Consider the following 18989-nt stretch of genomic DNA (forward strand, 5'->3'; position numbering starts at 1 on the left):
GCCTTTCACGTTGAGAAATCAGATGCCCTGGGTTTAGGGTTGAGGACAGCCCAAGCATGTTACAGCAGGGAAGATGAAGACGATACGGAGAAGTGAAGCAAAGTGTGTGAAAGCCTGGAGTTTTCGACCATGTATGAGATGAGAAAGAGCTGAAGAGAAGGGGGTCAGGCTTCACATAAGTCGTCTTACACGAGACGTCACCCAGGAGACAGGCCAGTGTTCAACTGCAGGGTCATCGTCGGTTTTTTGGATGATGAGGGCACACTGCTAGCATGTCTCAAACACCTCATCCTCAACATCGTCCCTCTTTACATTTACCCCCTTCGGCAAAAGCCTCTTCCAGTACACCTCATCTTCCTCCACTTCATCCTCAACCTCACAGGGCTTCGGCAACGCCCAACCCTTCAAATCCGCCTCTCTAACAACCACCCCGCACACATCCCTCCTCCTCCCGCGCCTCCCCTCCGCCAACAACTCGCCAGCCAACCTCAACGCATCCGCCTCTTCGACCACGCCCGTCTCCGCAGAAATCCAATCACCCGCCTGCGCCCCCGAGATCTCGTTCCGGCCCCAGTCCGCACTCTCGAGCAGCCTCCGCACCAGGCACACGCCGCCGACGCGCCTGCAGCGGCCGCACGGCCCGGATGGCTTGATCTTCTGCTCGGCGGTGAAGAACTCGCACCGGGCGCCGGCAAGGGCGCACTGCAGGCACTTGCCCGGCGTGCATTCGCGGTAGACGACAGGCGGTGGGGGTGGGCGGGAGCAGGGGGAGCAGGGGGAGAGCAGGGGGAGACCGTTGCGGTATTGGAGTTTTGGGCGGATGGGCGGTGGTCGTCGTGGCTTGGATGTGTGCTGGGCTTCGTCGCTGTTTTCAGGTTGAGAGGGTTTCATGACGTTGGTTAGTATATGGGACAAACTTGGTTTGTGTTAGAGTCGCACGTGTTGAATCAGCCGGAAGGGTCCCTCAAAACTCTTAAAAGGTTGCGAGGAAGATAGGATGTTGACTCTGCTGACGGATTTGCTATCAGGCCCCAGCAGCTATGTTCAAACACAGGTTGTAAGTCAGATCCTATGTGTTTTGATGACCGACGAATCATTCTATTTTCGTTCAAGCAAACAAAGAGAGAACCTTAATAATGAACCCCCAGACCAATGGGTACTTATCCTACATGAGCCTCCATTGTTCAAAGCTGGTCGTTGACATGATCGGCTTTGACATGCTCAATATTCTCATTTGGTATTCCGGCCCCTAGATCGAAACTAAGAACCCAAGTTTACAAAGAAGCCGAGAACACGAGTGCCAAACAACACCGAAGAAGAGGATGTGATGGCTTCAACTTGAGGAGGGCTTGAATTCCCTCTAGGTTAAGCCAAAACACTCTCTGAATCGTACTGTTCGGAACCCGTCATTTTTAGCCCCAAGAACATCACACAATATTTCATGTTGATCTAGAATGCATGCCTTTACTAGGAGATGCAGCTATTGCGCTATCATCGCGATGCCAGCCTGAGTGTGAGGATACCATGACGTACAAGCAAGCACCAAGTACTGTCGTCATTTTCTTACCAAAATCCTCCCAGGCATCGAATTGCGACAGCAGTACGCGGGTCTATTTACAGCAACAATGATGATCAACTTGGCCAGATCCAAATGAAGCTGAATGCTTTACAGAGTAGCTCAGCAGCTCAGCTAATGAAGTGTTGTATTGGGGGCGAAGACATAAAGCAGCCCCAACTAGGCCCCTTGCTTCAAGACCAGGATCAATTCGGTAATCTTCCCCAACTTTCTCAAGGTCATGATGTGTAGGCTTTTTGATTTACCGTGGAGAATTGGCTTGAAAGTTGCTGCCTGCGTGCACAGGGAGTCGCAGTAAGACAACCGCAGATCGCTTGTTGGGGTCTCAAAGCTTGTTCTGTTGCTGCCTTGCAGATCATTGGCTTGGTTGAGCGAGCATGTTACATCGAAACTCGGGAACGATGCAGGTAAGAATATTCCGATTGAAGATGAATGCACGTTTAGAAAAAATAGTTGGAAGAACTCAATATGGTCACACAATTAGTGTTATGTGGTACTGCTGCTGTGGTGGTTTGTTGCAATACAGGTTGGATGATATGTCCCCGGCGTCACTTGCGAAAACATCGAGCATAAGCACTAGTTTCTACCGTGAACTATGAGATATGACTTGAGATCGACCAAAGATGATATTCGTGAGTTTGTCACCGGTCTCGGAATCTCACGATCCTTGGCAGTAAGACAAGGCCCTCCAGACATGGCCCCGAAGCTTATACCTTGAGTATGCCAAGACGTGAGTAAAAGCCGCCATGAATTAGTTGCAACATCACCTCAGCCTTCTTTCAATAAGCGGGCCGGTAGATCATTAAATCCTTCAGGATGCAATTGTGACCGCGATTTGGCAAGATCAACCATGAGGCAGTGCACTGTGCCTCGCGATGATCGACGATGGGCGAGATGATCCATTTTTCACAATAACACCCTGAGCTGAAATGTATGCGACCATAAATCATCAGCAACACTGTATTTTCACGACCTTGAAGATATTATAAAAGTGTCGACCTCTTCTCCTTTTTTCCCGTCTCTTCAATTCCACAGATCATCAAACATTTCAGAACCCAAAGTCCAAGAATCTTCTTCCACTCCATCTCATTACTGCTTTTACATCATGAAGTCCTTCAACCTCCTCACTACTCTCTTGGCCGGTGTCTCCGCAGTCTCCGCGGCAGCCCTGCCGAGCGCCATAGACGCCCGCGAAGTCGCCGATGGTTTCTATCAGGTTTCCACCGACGATTCCGGCAACACAAAGACCACTGTCAAGCCCTGGGATGAGGTTGTCACGACCTCGGTCAGAGAGCGGTCGCCTCTTGAAAAGCGCTGAGAGGACTGCGGCCCCGGATCCGTCAGCACTGGCGAAGCGGACGACGCGAACACCTGCCTGATCAACGGCTTCAGCGGGGATAACGTGTACCTGGAGAAGAATGCCTGGTCATACGTAAGTTTCCCATTACTACTGCCTCCAATGGTTTCTCCTTGAGAGCTCTCTCAGGGGTTTCGTGGTATGAAATGGCAACAGACTAACTGAGATACAGTGTGTTCGCGGCAACGTCGTCTCCTTCATCTGCCCTTACAGCCAAGGATACAAGGGTAAGGCGGACATCAAAGGGACTTGGTCTTATTTCAAGGGACACTGCGGGCTGAGCAAGATGGGCTACGCGCAGGTCTCCAACGGCATCGGCGACTGGACGGCTGGGTATGCTACCAAGGATGATCATTTCTGTACTGCGGACTTCAAGGTTGGATCTTAAACATGTCTTCCCCCTTTTCCTCGTTGCATATAGAAAGATGTGTTTCTTCTTCGTCTGGTTAAAGATACCACTAGCAGGGTGAAGCATTAGTCACATTGCATGTAATCAAAATACTCTTCACAATCCACCATGATATTCATTTTTGAGAGCGTCGTTCTATATATGCCCGTTTCCAAGTGTATTCTGCGCCGTTTCCTGTCCCAAAACGCCGAGTCGTCGCCTTCACTCATCTTCATCTTCATAATCAGCATCGTCATCATCATCATTACCCTCCTCCACCTCCGTTTCCTCATCCTTAGCTCGCTGCTGCAACTGCTTTGCCCACTTCTTCCCGCCCAAGTTCTCTTTTTTGGCCATCCGGATTACTTTGGCTTGAACTGACTTATCGCTCCTACCCAATCTAGCTCCTATCTCCTCATAATCCTTTCCGGCAGCAAGCATCTCTTTGACGGTAGCAACTTCGCCTCTGCCCCACATCTTCTGCGGCCTAGCCCCCGGCAGGAAACTCATAGGACCGAGCACCTGGTCTGGTGCTGCAGCGCCCTGGGGGTTGTTGTTGATGAACTGCCGAATCGCATTCAGACGGTTGTCCTGGATCAAAACTTGTTCCGCGGTCCACAAGCAGCCGTTGGTGCCGCAGCCGCAGTGGTAGCCCGCCCACAGCGAGGGGGCGAGGACGGGCACCCGGGCGTCGGCGCGGTGCGCGATGAAGCGCTGCAGGCCGCCCATAATGGCGTTGGACAGGTTGTGCGTGGTGACGGAGATGATGTTGTCGCAGCCGGGGCAGCGGGCGATGGGGCCGTATTCGGGGTCGTTGCCTGTTGTGAAGCGCGTGGTCGGGTTGTAGGCGCAGCCGGGCGTTGCGCAGGTGTGGCCGATGGCTACGGCTCGGTCGTGGGGAAGGGGGAGGGACTCACGGAAGATGAGGCCCGCGTGGTTGGCTTCGTAGTTGGCGGACCTGGTGTCTTGGGTCAGGGAAAACTGGCATGCTTCGCCGGCGTCGGCGGATTGGTTTGAGATTGGCTGGCGGCAGGAGGCGCAGAAGTACTTGATGTTGAGGCACATGATTAGTTGTACGGTATGTTTTGTCTTGTTAATGATGGGTTTCTGGTTGGTTTGGGTCATTGGTCAAATTGTCGCAATCACGGACTCATGGCTATCTATATTACATGAATCTCGCGGCAGCTTGCGTTGACAATGGAGACAATTCTGTTGACACTCAATACTCAACAATAATGAACTATGAACATTATTAGCGGTTGTCCTGATCAACGCTGTTGTGTTCTTTATGTTAAACCATTAATTCAGGAGGGTTCGACGGACTCGACAAAGACTCTATGGGTACTCCGCAAAACATCAGAAAGAATTCGGGTCATTGTCTGTGTGCCCCGGTTTTATACCTATGAAAGCAGCCTGTACAAAGATGGTTATAGATCAAAGCGCTTCTCGCCTACAACGCCATTGTTCTCATCTGAGCTGGTCTGGGTCTTGCGGTTGGCCCTCCAGTATGTGTACATCAACGCCAAAGTGTTGGGGATCGAAGCTCCGTACAGCAAAAGAATCGCGAGAAAAGCCTTGGGATACCTCGGAGCGTCGGACTCTTGGAAAAGCTGCTGCCCGGCGAGGCCTCCGAGATTGCTCCCCATCACCGCCATCGCCAGTCCAACGCTGCGATTGCTGGGCTTGGTCGAGTTGATGTTCAACCAAGCATCGTTGATCGCCTGCGAAAGTGCATTGCCCCCAGTGAGCAGCGTGAAGAGCGCATACTGCACCCACCTGTTCGTCCCGACAGGCAGCCCGCACAGCGCGCCGGAGAAGGCAATGGACCAGACGAAAGCCACGATGCACCAAGGCCCGCGCAGCCGTGTCTTGTCTGACGCGACAGACAGCGTGTACGACAGGATGATGACGAGCACGTTGCCGACGGCGTTGAGCAGGTTGGCGTTGGTCTTGGAGAAGCCGAGGCTCTTGATGATCGTGGGACCGTAGATGGCGAGGCCGCCCTTGGGGGTGAGACTGAGGATGTTGAGAAACGTGTGCAGCCAGAGACGCAGGTCGACGAAGGCTTCGCGGAGGCTCTTCAGGGTGATTTCGGCCTTGTCCGCGCCCTTGGACTCGTCGCCGAGAATGATGCGGGTGCTAAGGATGGTGCGCTCGCGGTTGGTGAAGAGGTCGAAGCGGCCATGGATCGGGCGCGTGTGCTTTGGGCTGCGGGGGAGGAGGAGGACGTAGCTGAAGAAGATGAGGAGGGTAAATGTGCCCTCGACTGTCGCCGTTGTCAGATCTGGATGTGAATGAGAATGGCTTCAAGGGGTTCGACTTACTGACAAAGAGCCACTGCCATCCGGCGAGCCCTCCCTTGCCGCCCATTTGCAAAATTCCTGCGGCGATCAAGGAACCAGTCGCGGCGGCTGAATAGTTACCGAAGTAGAATATTGATGTTCTCAGTGCCAGCTCGTCTCTCTTGTAGAACAGCGCCAGCATGTACTGAACTCCGGGGATGAATCCTCCCTAAAACAGCCCCAAGAGCATTCTCGTTGCGTAGAAGGATTGGACGTTGGTGCACCAAGCTTGCATTAGAGCGATCGTGCCCCAGATCGCGACCTGCAGTGTGAGCCAGACCGGGGCGCCGACTCTCTGCAGAATCAGGTTGGAGGGGATTTCCGCAATCACAATACCGGCCAGCATCAGCTGGTTGCCAATGTTGACTTGGCTGTTGGTGATGCCGAGGTCTTGCGTCAGGGTGTCGGTGAGGGCGTTGCTGATGTTGGTTCGGTCGAGCTGGAGGACGTAGAAGCCGACGACGAGGAGAGGCACGAGATACCAGTCCAGTCTTTGGTTGAGCTGCTATCAGTGGTTTGGCATCGCTGTTAAACAGGTGCTAAAGACTGACTTTCTGACGACGGCCTTTTCTTCATCTTGAGTCCACGACTCGCCCTCGGGCTGTGGTTGGACGGATCGTAAACGACGTCGTCGGTCTTCTTCCCTTCCTCCATAGTGACGGTAAATCAGTTAATGAAAACCAGAATACCAAAGTGAGATGCTTGAGAGAATCCCAAATTAACGACCCGCGCTGGGTTGTGCCGAAGATATACCCAGGCCAGCTCTTGGCTGAACGCGATCAACGGAAATCATGTCCCTCGCCGCTGTTCCACGGCCCCAGCATGGGCATGGTACAATCCGAACCAGCGATTGCGCAATAAGCTTCCGTGGAAATGATCATGGAGTTGAGCGACGGAGATATGATTGTATTGATCCACATTGGTGAGAGGAGAGGAAGTCGTCGGATTTGACCGTCGGAGGTCAGCGAAGCTGATCGGTTGTGGCACCAACTTCCTCATGTTGAACGCCAAACGATAAATTCACTTACTGTCTTTGGATAATGTTAGAAAAATTGAAAGAAGGAATGATTAAAGCATGTAATCCAAAAAAGGAAGACTTCACTGTGTTTTCACAATTCCAGCGTCGTTAAAGTTCAGGATCAGTATGCCAAGGCCGGTCTTACACGACTGAAATTCAATCCGCCGATCTACCTTTTTATCGAAGGTACATTGAACATGCATCTATAAAATAATAAAAGTGCTAATAAGCACAAAAAGAACATCAAGTAGTTCCACCAAGACTGAGAAAAAAGACCCTTATCACTAGGTAGAGATTAGCCAGCAAGACCAATCGCCCGACCTGCAGGGGCCTAGCGGAGCTGCCGATCTCGGCCCCGGTCCAGGGTCTACCAGACTCTCGGGTCAGAGACTGGGTGAACAAACATGTGGGATTTACTCTCCAGCACACTTCCACTTGTGAATTTAATTGAAAAAAGAGGGCGTTGGTACGAACGATAGAATATCTTAGCGTCTTGAGGTGACGTTCAAGTTGAGTTGCCGACGGAGCGGAGCTATGTCGCCGCCAGTTCGTCGATGACTTCATCAGTGGGGCCGAGATCGCGTGGGGGAGCTCTCAGCCCGCCGTCTGAGCTGTCATCTCAACCACCTTCCAATTTTAGAACCTAGACTCAGTTACATCCATCAAAGGCTGTTCTAGAACTTCTGTCAACATACCTAAACCAGTCCCGCAAATTGTGTACATTATCAGACCAACAGCCACCCCCCATCATTCAGTAATTTCAACCCCGAGGACACCCCGCAGACATCCATCCCTGGTTACACAACATCAAAGGTCACATCATCAACTGCCGCCTACCGCCAAGATGCCGCCTCCGTCAGATCTATCCCATCACATCCTCCCCGAGCCCGTCTCCAAAGAAATCTTCCAGACACAGATCCTCCCCGCCGACCTGCCCGCCACACTAACCCCGCACCCCACCCGAGCCCGGCCCTTGGCGGTGCTCATCGTCGGCCAAACCGGCGCCGGCAAAACCCGCACTGCCCCGGCCGTCCTCTCTGCCATGAACCGTATCATCCCCCCGGCGCACTTCATCGCAGACGTCTACAAGGCCCACCACCCTTCCTACCTGACTCTCATCTCCTCTCCGAACCCCGCGCACGCATCGCCGGCCACCGGCCCAGACGCGCGGAAATGGCTCGCCATGGCCGCGGCAGAGGCCATCTCCCGCAAGCTGGACGTGCTCCTGGAGAGCGCGTGTCGGCACCCAGACGACTTTCGCGACCTGGCGAGGATGTTTGGGGAGGCGGGGTACCGCGTCGAGGTCGTCGTGATGGCTGTCCCCGCGGCGCTGAGTCGGTTGGGGATCCTGCACCGGTTCTATGAGAGACTGCCGGAGGCCGGGAGCGGCAATCTGCCCATCAGGCTCACGCCGGTCAAGATTCATGATGATTCATACGCTGGGCTGATGAGTGTTGCGGAGTGGATTGATGAGGTGGACTACGTTGACCGGGTGCTGGTCGTGAGGCGGGGAAACATGGTTGCCTTCTCTGATGACAAGAATGACACAGGTAAGCTTAGTGGCAAGGTTGCGGAAGCATTAAGGAGGGAGAGGGAAAGACCGCTCACCGTGGAGGAGAGAAAGGTTGCTGTAGCAGACCTGGAGAAGTTAGAAGCCCGAGATGGAAAATTGGCAGTGGAAGTCAAAGGTCTGTTTGAACCGTTACTCAGAGCAGAACAGGGATATTCAAAGCTGCTACCGTTAGAGTTTCCGCCCAGCACAAGGAAGGATGCTCTGCTTACGCTGGGTGAGGTATGAGGGACGTATCCGGGCATAGTTGCGCAGCCGTTTATGTTGGCCAAGCTCAGATACCAAGGCAGTGCTGCGGCTCTCAAGACATGGACCCCAATATACGGACTGAAAGACACACAGGCTTAGAGATGACGATGTCCTAATTTTGCTACCATGTTGTGGGTCTCTCACTTTCACTCGACGAGAAATGAGACTGCAATTTATATGGCATGTCAAAAAGCTAAATGCACCGTTCCTTTGATTGAAAAGTAGTGATATGTCATATGTGCTCATCCTAGGTAAGTAGTATATTCCAACGATTGCCCTTTGCGCCCGATGACGTTGACTTTACGAATCGCTATCGAAATTTTTGATTCAATGCACAAGGGTTGCCATTGAGGCGTGCAGCCGTCGCAACATGCAATTGGTAAAGTTCATGTTGTCCTACCTGGCCCCCATCGGCTTGTGTCGGCAGGTATCCACCAGGTCCGGAAGGCACCACCCACCGTCGCCGGTTGCCCACCCGGAAGGTAGTGGCTTCCGTGGAAGGTTCCTGACTGCCCTGGTGTGCCGGCAGGTTCGACGTTGGTCCAAGCTCCACGCAGCGGGCAGGCCCTGACGTGGAGGGGCACGAATTGGAAGTGGAGCTCGGTGAGGTCACACCAACCTTCCAGAAGCCCCCGCGTAAATCGGCACACGTGACGCAGAAGGGTTGCCTGCCCTACAGAGCTCGACCACTAAAACTTCCCCGACAGACCTGGTCCTCCAGACGAACATCATCACCAACACCTCTCATCTCAAAGGACAAGTAAGTACAGCGCCCCCCACCCCACGGTCATCGGCACGACGGCGGCGCAGAGCTCGCGAAGCTGCCTGCGCTGCTGTCGGCTGCCCGATTGGCCCGGTCGCATTTCGCTGGCGACATCGACTAACCGGTCACCAGCTTCGTGGTCACGATGAGAGCCAAGTGGAGAAAGAAGCGCGTTCGCCGTCTCAAGCGCAAGAGAAGAAAGATGAGGGCTCGCTCGTAAGTTGCACAACACATCGCTGGCGCGAAGCTGCATAGCTAACATACCTTTTTTAGCAAATAAACAACTCGCACCCTCCCCTCGACCATGACCATCTTCTGAGATGACGACACCAAACACCATCACGCGACACGTATAACGGAATTGCACTCGCCAGCTTCTGTCACCAGCGACTCAGTCTGTCTCGTTCGCCGGGACGTCTACATTCACACTACGAATTGGAACTATGGGACTTGGGGTCATGACGATGATCAGGCACGCACTTCTGGCGGCCTTGATGAGGATTTGATGAAGAGTGGACCTGCCAACTGCGGTCGGGATGACTTTACGATGAGGATGCAGTGTTTAGGACAGCTGAAACTACGATGTCACAATGACTTCGAACACAATCAAATCATCAGTGAAACCACAATATGCTCCCTGCCTGCCATGTGTCCTGCCTGCCTCAGTGAGTTCGAGCTCTTCGTGGGCTCTTCGAAATCAGACATTGTGATGAGAATCATTTCACCAGTTGTCGCCAGTTCACAGACCTTCAGCTGCAGCTTTGCGATTGCGAGCCGCCACGGCAGACTCTATACCATGCGATCGACTCATTGAGCGCCGCATCTAGTACACAACAACTATATTACATTCATACAGATGCCATTGACGAAGATGATGCGCAATAGCAATATTCGGCTTCAATTTCTTCTCGCGTGAGCTGCATTTTTCGTCAATTGAGTGCGCAGAGCTGTGACGTTCGCGCAGCTCCAAGTGGGGTTGGAGCATGCGCCGCAGAACGTAGCGTCCAGCTTGTTCCACACCGCCTGCCTGTCAAGGTGGTCGCACGGATAAACGCCGGTTTGCCGACAAGGGACTTTTTTTTTTTTGAGGCGTCCAGAAAATTTCCAGCAGACTCGCAAGCCCACCACTAGACGTCCAACTACCACCGGTCCACACCCGCCAGTACCCAGAGACAGCAGAGACGATGGCGGACGCCAACGGAAGAAAGAGGAAGAGAGACGGCGACGCCGCCGTCAAGGCGAAGAAGCAGGCTACCGGAATGCCGTCAAAATTCACGATCTCTTCGATTTCACAGGCCAAGCTCTGCCCACCTGTCGTTGGTACGTACGATCGTCTCCCTGCGATTATTCACCATTCGCTGACAATTTGCAGCCTCTTCCCCTGGCATTAGGATATCAAAGAACACTCCTTTTACCCCATACGTCAAGTCAGACATTCAATTGTCAGGCAGGCGCAAACAGAAGACCCCCGCAGTGGCGCAGGACCTCGTTCTGCACTCGAATACTCACCAGACGATGGACTACACGGCTAGAGAAGACGGCAACGGCGACTCCGAAAAGTCGTTGAAGCACTACATTGGAGTGTTTGACCCGAAGACGGGCAAGCTGGAAGTGGTGGAGGCCAAGAAGATGGTGGTTCGGGGCACAGCCAGAGCCAAGCAGGCCTCAGATGAGGCAATGACTGCGCCAGCAGACTACCAGGTTCGTCTCTGTCGTCTGTGTATGCTGTGTATACTGTGTATATTGTTACTGACTACAATCAGAGCTTCTACGCGCTCAAGACCGATCTTGGTCAGACCTTCGGTACGAGGAAGGCCAAGAAGGCCATCGAGTCTGTCACACTCAACGCCATCGACCCCAACAAGGGCAAGGCTGGCGCTTCGCCCCGCAAGTCTACAGCCGCGGACAAGGCAACGCTCAAGCAGATCGGCGAGATCACCGCGACTATGGCGTCCAAGGAAGAGCTCCAAGACATCGTCGACCAGGCCAAGCCCGTCCCCCGTCCCAACCTCGAGGCCGACGCCATCCAGGATGTGTACGATCCCGACGAGTTCATCGGGCGCGAGGTCCTCGCCGCTGTCCCCGTCAAGGACTGGATCGAGCCCACCAAGAAGGGCGAGGACGTGCAGGTCTACTCCAGGCACGTGGCTGCGCGCGTCAAGAAGATTGTTGACACTGGAAACGTTACCAAGATCCGCCTTCTGCGCTACTTCTACTTTTTGTTCCTGTTCTATACGATGGCACAACCAGGAAAGCAACGCGGCACGAAGCGTGTCCCTCCCCGCGAAAAGCTCAAGGAGAAGCTCGCGCCGGCTCCTCAGGCTGTTATCGAGCAGATCCGTCGCAAGTTCTCAGATGGCGGCGAGATCCGCAAGTTCCACAGCGATTTGCTTATTGCGCACTGCTGCGCTTTGGCTTGTATCATCGATAACTTCGAGGTCGATACTTCTAAGCTGCGGGAGGATATGCGTCTCGACCAGAAGGATATGAATACCTACTTTTACGAGATTGGTGCCCGCGTAAAGCCTGTCGCTGGCAAGGAGAAGGGCAAGCAACACCATGTTGCGAAATTGGCCCTGCCACTACAGTTCCCCAAGCTCAGATCTCTCGCACCCAAGCGCCGCTAGGAGGGTGTCGCGGGCGATGAAAAAGAGGTTCAGAGGGCACGCAGGGAGATAATTCCTTTGCGCCAGGCCTAAACAGTGGCGAGAACAACTAACGAAGGCGACGGCGGCGGCGGCAGCGGCAGAAGTAGCGGGGACGGACGACAGTAGCCAGGAGAGGCAGAACCGACGAAGACGGACGACGGAAACAGACGACGGGAGCAAACAATAGGGATGAAAAGTGACGGGGCCGGCGGCTGTAGCACCGGCACCGCCAGCGCCACCAACAATAGCCAGGAGGGACGGGGACGAGAAGCGACGGGGACGAGAGACGACGCCCGGGGAAGGAATGTGACGGGGCCGGCGACAATAGCACCGGGGCCGGACGACAGCGAGGACCAGAAGATCTGCCGGACTACCGACAACTTGCATACTCTATCTACATGGCTACCACGGCTTACCTATAGAAAGTGCGCAACCTAAATGCACACGCCAATTGATGACCAAAAGTTTCGTTTCATGAATCGTATATGAATCAGATGGCCCGGTGCAGCAATCACGTCGTTGGCCTGTGAAATATGAATCATTAGTACCTTACCGAGCAGGAGCAGCAGCAATTGACCTGAGCATTGGAGAAACGTTTCCCAATGTGCGCTGCCAGTACTGTGTGACGCTAACACCCCGCAGTGGCCCCCCGTCCTGCCGAGGCATCTCGGTGCAGTCGTGGTCCAGTGTGTGTGGGGTCCGGGGTAACTATCCCCTGGCATAGCTCCTGTGTCTCTCATAAAACCAACCAACCACCTGCGGGAGAGCTGTTGTATCTGTGTTCGTAGCCTATCTATTTCATGCGGTGAGCTTTCGGGTATTTCTATGGCTCCCAGTTCATTACAATATTCCTTTCAAAAGTGAATTGAAGAAGAACCGAAATCAAAGACAACATATTGTAGAAGAAAGACCAACTAGACACCAGCAGATCAGAACACATAATGGCTAGTCCCGAGGATCCCGTCGTCTCGCTCGAGTACCGCGGCCGCGTCGCGCTGCTCACAATCGACAACGACCGCAAGCTCAATGCGATGTCGCAGCCGCAGTACTACGACCTCGCCCAGAAGCTGCGTGAGATCGCCACACACGACGAGGTCTTCATCACCGTCCTGACGGCCAAGGGACGCTACTTTTCAGCGTGAGTTTTGTTATTGTTCTTCGCCCCCACCCCCGGTCGAATTCAGTTTATCTCATCTCAATCCCTCGGTTACTCCAAATAAGCAACTTAACGTAACTAACATCAAAAAGCGGCGCCGACGTCTCCATCGCCCGCGAATCCCCCTCCGGTGCCGCCGCCCACAAGCACTGGCTCCAGGGCTTCGTCGCCTTCAACCTGAACATCACACAGGCCTTCTACACGCACCCCAAGATCCTCGTCGTCGGCCTCAACGGGCCCGTCATCGGGCTCTCCGCCGCGCTCGTCTCCTTCGCCGACTTCATCTACGCCACGCCGTCCACCTTCCTGCTGACGCCCTTCTCGTCGCTCGGCCTCGTCGCCGAGGGCGGCGCCTCGCGCGCTCTCGTCACGCGGCTCGGCCTGCCCAAGGCCAACGAGGCGCTCATCATGAGCAAGCGCATCTCCGCCGAGGAGCTGCTGCACACGGGCTACGTCAACAAGGTGTTCGACTGCGGCAAGGGCGAGGACGCCAAGTTCCGCGACCTGGTGCTGCAGGAGGTTGACGAGAGGCTGGGCGCGCACCTGATCGGGGACAGCCTGACGGGGATCAAGGCGCTCATCAGGCGGCCCGAGATGGAGATTATGGACCGGCAGAATTCGCAGGAGGTGTTTGCGGGCATTGAGAGGTTTATGAAGGGGATCCCGCAGGAGGAATTTAGGAAGATTGCCAGCGGTGAGAAGAGGCACAAGTTGTAGATGAGTCAGAAGATTCTGCTTTGCTGTAGATATGTTACGTCACGACAAAGGGAAAGCTGTATTCTAGATCATGACTTTTTTTTCTCTTTTTCATTCTCTCTAGTGTGTGTATCTCATCGTATATGTGACCGGGTATCTTTACATCATGCGAGCAAGCCGAATAGCAGGTTCGTCTTCTTGTAGTAGTCTTGTGAAGACTTGTTGATGCGCTGTCGAGCTTCGCTGCTGTTCAGGCCTGTCTGATGGTAGACCTTCTCCTCCAAAGCCTCGAGTTCACTCTCCTTGCCCTGCTTGGAAGCGTCGAGGAAACAGCGCAGATATGAGACGTCATAAAGCCACTGGGTGAAGAGATCCCGACGCTGCTGGGCTAGTTCGTCTGCTTTTGGCGACGGCGCAGGTTCGGCATCCTCCGTGGAAGCTTCCTCTTGCTTTTCTTCATCTTTCTTATCTTCCGAAGATTCCTCTTCCTTACTCTCCTCGTTCTTAGTCCGCTCGGGAGTGTCTTCATTTTCTTGCTCCTTTGCCGGGTCTGCGGACGCAGGCTCAGTCTTGTCGCCGTTGGTTTTGACATTCGCATCCTTCAAGTCGTTCGCCGCGATAGCTTCGAGCCACTTTTCACAAAGTTGCTTCCTGAGATGATGCTTCATGACGCGGACGGCCACCGCACTCCAGAGATCCATACCCGCATCGCTCATCTCCTTTGATACATCCTTGAAGAACCGGAATAACGTAGGTGACGGCTGCGTCGGCAGCTCGGGGCTTCCCTCCCATAATGGCCGGCTTACCACGGTCGTTTGTGAAAGACCTTGGTTGACGAAGGTTTCTATCGGCTTGGCGGCGACGGTGACTGACAGCTTCTCGTGAAGAGATGGTACCACAGTCAGCCCGAAGCCCTTGACTGTGTCGAGTTTGGGCAGGCCCTGGCGCACGTCGCGGAGGATGCGGAGGAGGTACATGGCCACTCTGCCGCTGTTCGACGCATCCTCCTTTGTTTTCCACAGGCTCGTGAGCTTTTCGTCGAGTTCCTTGAACGCTTTGGCGAGTGTGGAGTCGAGCTTCTCGTGCAGTATCCGCGGGTCGTCTTTGCTGAGAAGCTGCTGCCGCGCCTCAATCGTCTCCTCGTCCTCAATCTCATCAATGTCGTTGTCCCAGCGCTGCCTTCGAAGCTGCTCCACCACTTCGCCGACTTCATCAATGATACGCCGCCAAGATTGGAAGCCATTGACGGCCTTGGAAACCGAGTCATTGCGGCCATACATTCTTGCGACTAATTCTTGCAAGAAGTGATCCGCTCCGTTGATCAAGTCGATATCAAAGCTCCGCACATTCCAGAGGTCCACGGTCTGATCCGTCACACCGTCCTGCCATGAGTCCAAAGTGGCCGCAACCTCAGACCCGATGATATGCAGCTTGTTGACCTTGACCTCGAGGACGTGCAGCATGTGCCCGTTGATGGCACCGCGTAATTCATCTAGCATCTCGGAAGGATCAAAACCTCTCGCCTTGCCACCTTCGCGGATCCATAGCTGCAGCACGCTAGTACGCAGCTCCGTGATGGCCTTGAATTCCATCATCCGCTCCATCGTCTTCTTCAGCCCTTCGACAAGCACCTCACTGCCTTTCTTCGCCCAGCTAAAGAGCATATCGCGTGCCTGCGGGCCATCCAGGTCGTCGTGGCGGATGAAGGGCGTGAAGAACTGAATCTCCTCTCCGCACCATCGCTCATAGACGTCCAGGCGCAGACCCTCAAGCCTTTTGAGTGATGGGTCCGCCAGCAGAGGACTCTTCTTGAGATCGGACAAGGCGTTTGACAGCTTGAAAGGCACTAGAGCCTGGACATCGAGCAGGGCTTTGGTGTAGAGGTTCAAACTCTTGAGAACGTCGCCTGCGCCTCGCTGCCGCTCATTGTCCTCGACCTCGAAGGCCATGGCCATGGCAGCTCCTCTGACGCGGAGGAAGTGATTGACCACATCGCGGGCACCGGAGCTGGTAGCCAGGCTGTACGCACACAACGCCTTCAAGACATCCTCCTGCTTCACAGACTCTCCAGTCTTCTCCATCAACCCCTCAATATTCCGCAGGAGCCGTTTCCTCAGCCCGACCAGACTCTTTTTCGCAGCCTCAACGTCGTGACTGACGTCGCCTTCCAAAACCTTCTCCTCTCCCAAGCTTTTCACCAAAAGTCGGCTCAGCACCAGAACCTTGCTCGCCAACACGACCCTGTCCCCTCTGCTCAGCTCCAGGCTCCCGGCCCCAGACCCCTTGAGCACGCGACCCACGACGAGCCCGCAAGCCTCGAGGAGTTTCGCCCTCGCAACGACGCCCACGTCCCCGCCGTATAGCTCCTTTATGCTCCCTTCGAAATTGCTCAGCCCAGCGACCTTTGATCCGACGACGCCGCGCCCGCAGCGCCCGCCCATGCGGCCCAGCACGCCCTGCACGGCGTCGTTGTCCTTCCGCATCTGGACAATGGTGTCGGCTGTCCCGAGGAGATCGCGGTAGGAGCTACCGACCTGCGTGCGCAGGCGGCTCGCTTTTTCGTCTATTTCGACATGGAGGGATTTGTGTATCGCGCGGATCTGGGGGAGGGTGTAGTTGGAGGAGAAGATCTGGGTGGAGGACGTGAGTGTTGAGAGGTCGGCGGTCGCCATGTTGGGCGTGGTGATTGGCAATTATCGACGTCGTCAGGGGTATTCGTCAATTCGATTCGTATGCGATTTAGCTTCCGGAGCCGTAGACTCCTTTGCGCAGGCGTCGCGCTTGCCTCGTGGTTGGTTTCACGCACGTAGAGTCGCTGATTTTGGGAAGTTGAAGCTCTTCTGGCCAGATGGAAATTGGTGGGGCCAGCTGTCTTGGAGCTCGGGGGTACCTCGTACGCTGTGCACATCCCACTTACGGCAATCTCACTCGGCCCCGGATGAATCAAACACACACTTGCTGCAATTGACACATGAAAACTTTTGATTATGCCTCCCAAGTCTTGAAAACTTCGTGTTAACTCCAATTCTACTTTCCGACCCAAAAAGCCTACAATTTCCTTGCCCTGACAATGCCCGTTGTGATACCGGACAGTTCTCCGCCATAACCGCCCTTGGGCTCGCCTCCCTTCCATTGGGCCTTCATGCTCCTCAGCTTCTTCTGCTTCTCAGCGTACTGCATCTTCTTCTTCACACGCGGGTTGCGGTTCTCCTTCTTGCGCTTTGGCGTGAGACCCTTGTTCTTCTCGATGGCGTACGTGATCTTGCGCTTGCCGTCCGCCCCGACGACCTCCTGCTCGACAACGCGGTCCGCCTTGCCAGCCGCCTTGAGAGCGTCGTAGTATGCCTTGTTCTCCTCCTTCTTCTTCTTGGACTTGGCCGCGACCATGTCGTAGTACTCATCGTCACCATCACCACGCAGCGCGGCAGCGGTCCTGGCGTCGTCCTCGTCGCCGCTTCCCTCGTCTCCGAGGTCCGCGCCGTACTTGGAGCCCTTCTGTCCACGGCGCTCGGCCTCAGCATTGAGACGGGCCTGGCGGTCGCGGAGACGCTCGCGGTAGGGCAGATCGTGATCTCCACCGGCATCGCGGCCGGCGTCGGTGCGCCTGTTGGCCTTTTGCACAATCTGGGAGGTGTAGAAGCGCAGGGACTTCTTGCGAGCGGCCTTGTCGGCAGCGGTGCGGGCGTCGAGGACTTCTTCCTCGCCAAAGTCCGAGTTGTCGTCCTCGTCGGCGGTCGTCTTCGCAGCCTTCCTCGCCTTCTTGGTCTTCTTGGACGGCTTGAGGAGGTCGTCGAGGTCTTTGAGAGAGTCTTCGACAGCCTGTGCTTGCTTCTTCTTAGCCTTGGAGGCCTTCTCGAGCTTCCTGAGCCTGCGAGCTTCCTCTCTTGCGGCGGCAATCGCAGCGTCGTCTTCGTCCTCCTCGGGAATGGCCGCTTCCTCTTCCGAGACGTCCATCGAGTCGACTGGGGCGGCTGGCCGGACGGCCTTCACTTGTTGCCAGGCCTCGCGGCACTCGAGAAGTGTTTCCATGACCTCGTGCTCACGGAGCTCCGCAGGATCCAGAGTCTTTTGTGTTGATGAGCCGTCGCGGGATGGTGATGTGAGGATGGCGAAGTAGCTTGCGAGAGCGGCGACGTAGCACCCCAAAATCCAGTACTTGACAGCCTCGAGCGATTGGCTGGACTTGCCATGTGCTTCCTTCTGAAGGGTGACAAGCTGCGGTTGCAGCCCCTGGAACTCATTCACCAAGTGCTCGAATTCGGGGTATCTGCTTTGGAGCATCTTCCTGCGCTCTTCGGGGCCCATGTCGTCTGTGATCTCGATATCCTTGAGAACCTCGGTGACAACCTCCTGATCCTCCGCCTCGTCAGGTTTGGAAGCCAGCCACTCTCCCTCATCGAACAAGAAGTCCTCCTCGGACATCTTGGCCAACTTCTTCTGCTGCAGGCGCTTGGCCTCAGCCTCTTCCTCAAGGGCGTCGGCCTCCGTCTCGATCTGGTCGGCATTGTAGTACTCCTTCTTCGAGGATCCCCACCAGCTTGGGTCGGCCTCGTCTCCTTCACCCTCTTCTTCTTCGTCGGGCTCGGCAGCGGCCTGGCCCTTCTTTGCGGCCTTTTTGGCCTTCTTCAGCTCCGCCTTCCTTTCCTCTTCCTCGGAGTCGTCGCCGTCGTCGAAGTCCAAGACCTCCTCGTCCGAGTGCTCCAAGAACTTATCCTCCTCTTCGTCCCTCTTTCTCCTTTTCGACTTGGGCTGCTCGTCGAACATGATCTTGTCGCGGTTCATAAAGTACTCGTCCTCGGAATCAGCAACATCTTCGTAGGTGGTGATGGGACCAAGGCGAGCGTCGGCGGGGTCGAGCTCCTTGGGGCCGGTGCGCGCGGGCGCAGAGGCCTTTCTCTTCTTGGCCATTTTTTGTTTACCGGCTGGGTGTCTAGAGAGTCTAAAGTCGGTTCGAGTGTGACGGGCGGCCGGATTGCTGGTGGGAATCAGACGTCGAGACAGACACCAGATGGAGCGAGTTTAAGATGCAGCTGCCGATTGCAAAAAATGTTCTTGGTTCACTGCACCAAGCGCAGAACTTTTTAGTGGAGACAGTTGTTGGCGTCGTCGCTCATTGGTTGAATGACCCAGCAAATAGTGGGGTCGACCCAGCCAATGCGACTCGGCTCCATTCAAGATGAAGATGCCTTCTTCGCATGGTTCTGTAAGTGTAGATATTTGCGAATA

At 54.8% G+C, this 18989-nt stretch overlaps 10 protein-coding genes across 10 annotated transcripts; 4 read left to right on the top strand and 6 right to left on the bottom strand.

Moving 5' to 3' along the window:
- Window positions 1-267: 267 nt before the first annotated feature.
- On the bottom strand, window positions 268-891 carry CGCA056_v001489 (uncharacterized protein; the record flags this gene model as incomplete). Its single annotated transcript, XM_037316749.1, has 1 exon — window positions 268-891. The coding sequence occupies one exon, from the start codon at window positions 889-891 to the stop codon at window positions 268-270; it is 624 nt and encodes a 207-aa protein (XP_037184494.1).
- Window positions 892-2681: 1790 nt separating this feature from the next.
- Window positions 2682-3321, top strand: CGCA056_v001490 (uncharacterized protein; the record flags this gene model as incomplete). Its single annotated transcript, XM_037316750.1, has 3 exons — window positions 2682-2861; window positions 2898-3008; window positions 3106-3321. The coding sequence occupies 3 exons, from the start codon at window positions 2682-2684 to the stop codon at window positions 3319-3321; spliced, it is 507 nt and encodes a 168-aa protein (XP_037185454.1).
- A 222-nt stretch (window positions 3322-3543) lies between these two features.
- CGCA056_v001491 (uncharacterized protein) lies at window positions 3544-4386 on the bottom strand (the record flags this gene model as incomplete). The annotated part of the gene is made up of 1 exon (XM_037316751.1): window positions 3544-4386. One exon carries the CDS (start codon window positions 4384-4386, stop codon window positions 3544-3546), a length of 843 nt encoding a protein of 280 aa, XP_037185453.1.
- Window positions 4387-4748: 362 nt separating this feature from the next.
- CGCA056_v001492 (putative transporter) lies at window positions 4749-5805 on the bottom strand (the record flags this gene model as incomplete). Its single annotated transcript, XM_037316752.1, has 2 exons — window positions 4749-5587; window positions 5646-5805. 2 exons carry the CDS (start codon window positions 5803-5805, stop codon window positions 4749-4751), a joined length of 999 nt encoding a protein of 332 aa, XP_037185452.1.
- A 27-nt stretch (window positions 5806-5832) lies between these two features.
- On the bottom strand, window positions 5833-6317 carry ttuB (putative tartrate transporter; the record flags this gene model as incomplete). The annotated part of the gene is made up of 2 exons (XM_037316753.1): window positions 5833-6154; window positions 6223-6317. The coding sequence occupies 2 exons, from the start codon at window positions 6315-6317 to the stop codon at window positions 5833-5835; spliced, it is 417 nt and encodes a 138-aa protein (XP_037185451.1).
- A 1208-nt stretch (window positions 6318-7525) lies between these two features.
- On the top strand, window positions 7526-8479 carry pezT (Toxin PezT; the record flags this gene model as incomplete). Its single annotated transcript, XM_037316754.1, has 1 exon — window positions 7526-8479. The coding sequence occupies one exon, from the start codon at window positions 7526-7528 to the stop codon at window positions 8477-8479; it is 954 nt and encodes a 317-aa protein (XP_037185450.1).
- Window positions 8480-10447: 1968 nt separating this feature from the next.
- Window positions 10448-11890, top strand: rpa49 (DNA-directed RNA polymerase I subunit rpa49; the record flags this gene model as incomplete). The annotated part of the gene is made up of 3 exons (XM_037316755.1): window positions 10448-10583; window positions 10636-10964; window positions 11027-11890. 3 exons carry the CDS (start codon window positions 10448-10450, stop codon window positions 11888-11890), a joined length of 1329 nt encoding a protein of 442 aa, XP_037185449.1.
- A 962-nt stretch (window positions 11891-12852) lies between these two features.
- Window positions 12853-13784, top strand: ECI1 (3,2-trans-enoyl-CoA isomerase; the record flags this gene model as incomplete). The annotated part of the gene is made up of 2 exons (XM_037316756.1): window positions 12853-13049; window positions 13160-13784. 2 exons carry the CDS (start codon window positions 12853-12855, stop codon window positions 13782-13784), a joined length of 822 nt encoding a protein of 273 aa, XP_037185448.1.
- A 143-nt stretch (window positions 13785-13927) lies between these two features.
- Window positions 13928-16435, bottom strand: CGCA056_v001497 (Conserved oligomeric Golgi complex subunit 1; the record flags this gene model as incomplete). The annotated part of the gene is made up of 1 exon (XM_037316757.1): window positions 13928-16435. One exon carries the CDS (start codon window positions 16433-16435, stop codon window positions 13928-13930), a length of 2508 nt encoding a protein of 835 aa, XP_037185447.1.
- Window positions 16436-16811: 376 nt separating this feature from the next.
- On the bottom strand, window positions 16812-18671 carry CGCA056_v001498 (Uncharacterized protein; the record flags this gene model as incomplete). The annotated part of the gene is made up of 1 exon (XM_037316758.1): window positions 16812-18671. One exon carries the CDS (start codon window positions 18669-18671, stop codon window positions 16812-16814), a length of 1860 nt encoding a protein of 619 aa, XP_037185456.1.
- Between the last annotated feature and the right edge of the window lie 318 nt (window positions 18672-18989).

This window comes from Colletotrichum aenigma, assembly GCF_013390185.1.
Source record: "Colletotrichum aenigma strain Cg56 chromosome Unknown KSG_Cg56_contig01, whole genome shotgun sequence".
NCBI lineage: Eukaryota > Fungi > Ascomycota > Sordariomycetes > Glomerellales > Glomerellaceae > Colletotrichum > Colletotrichum aenigma.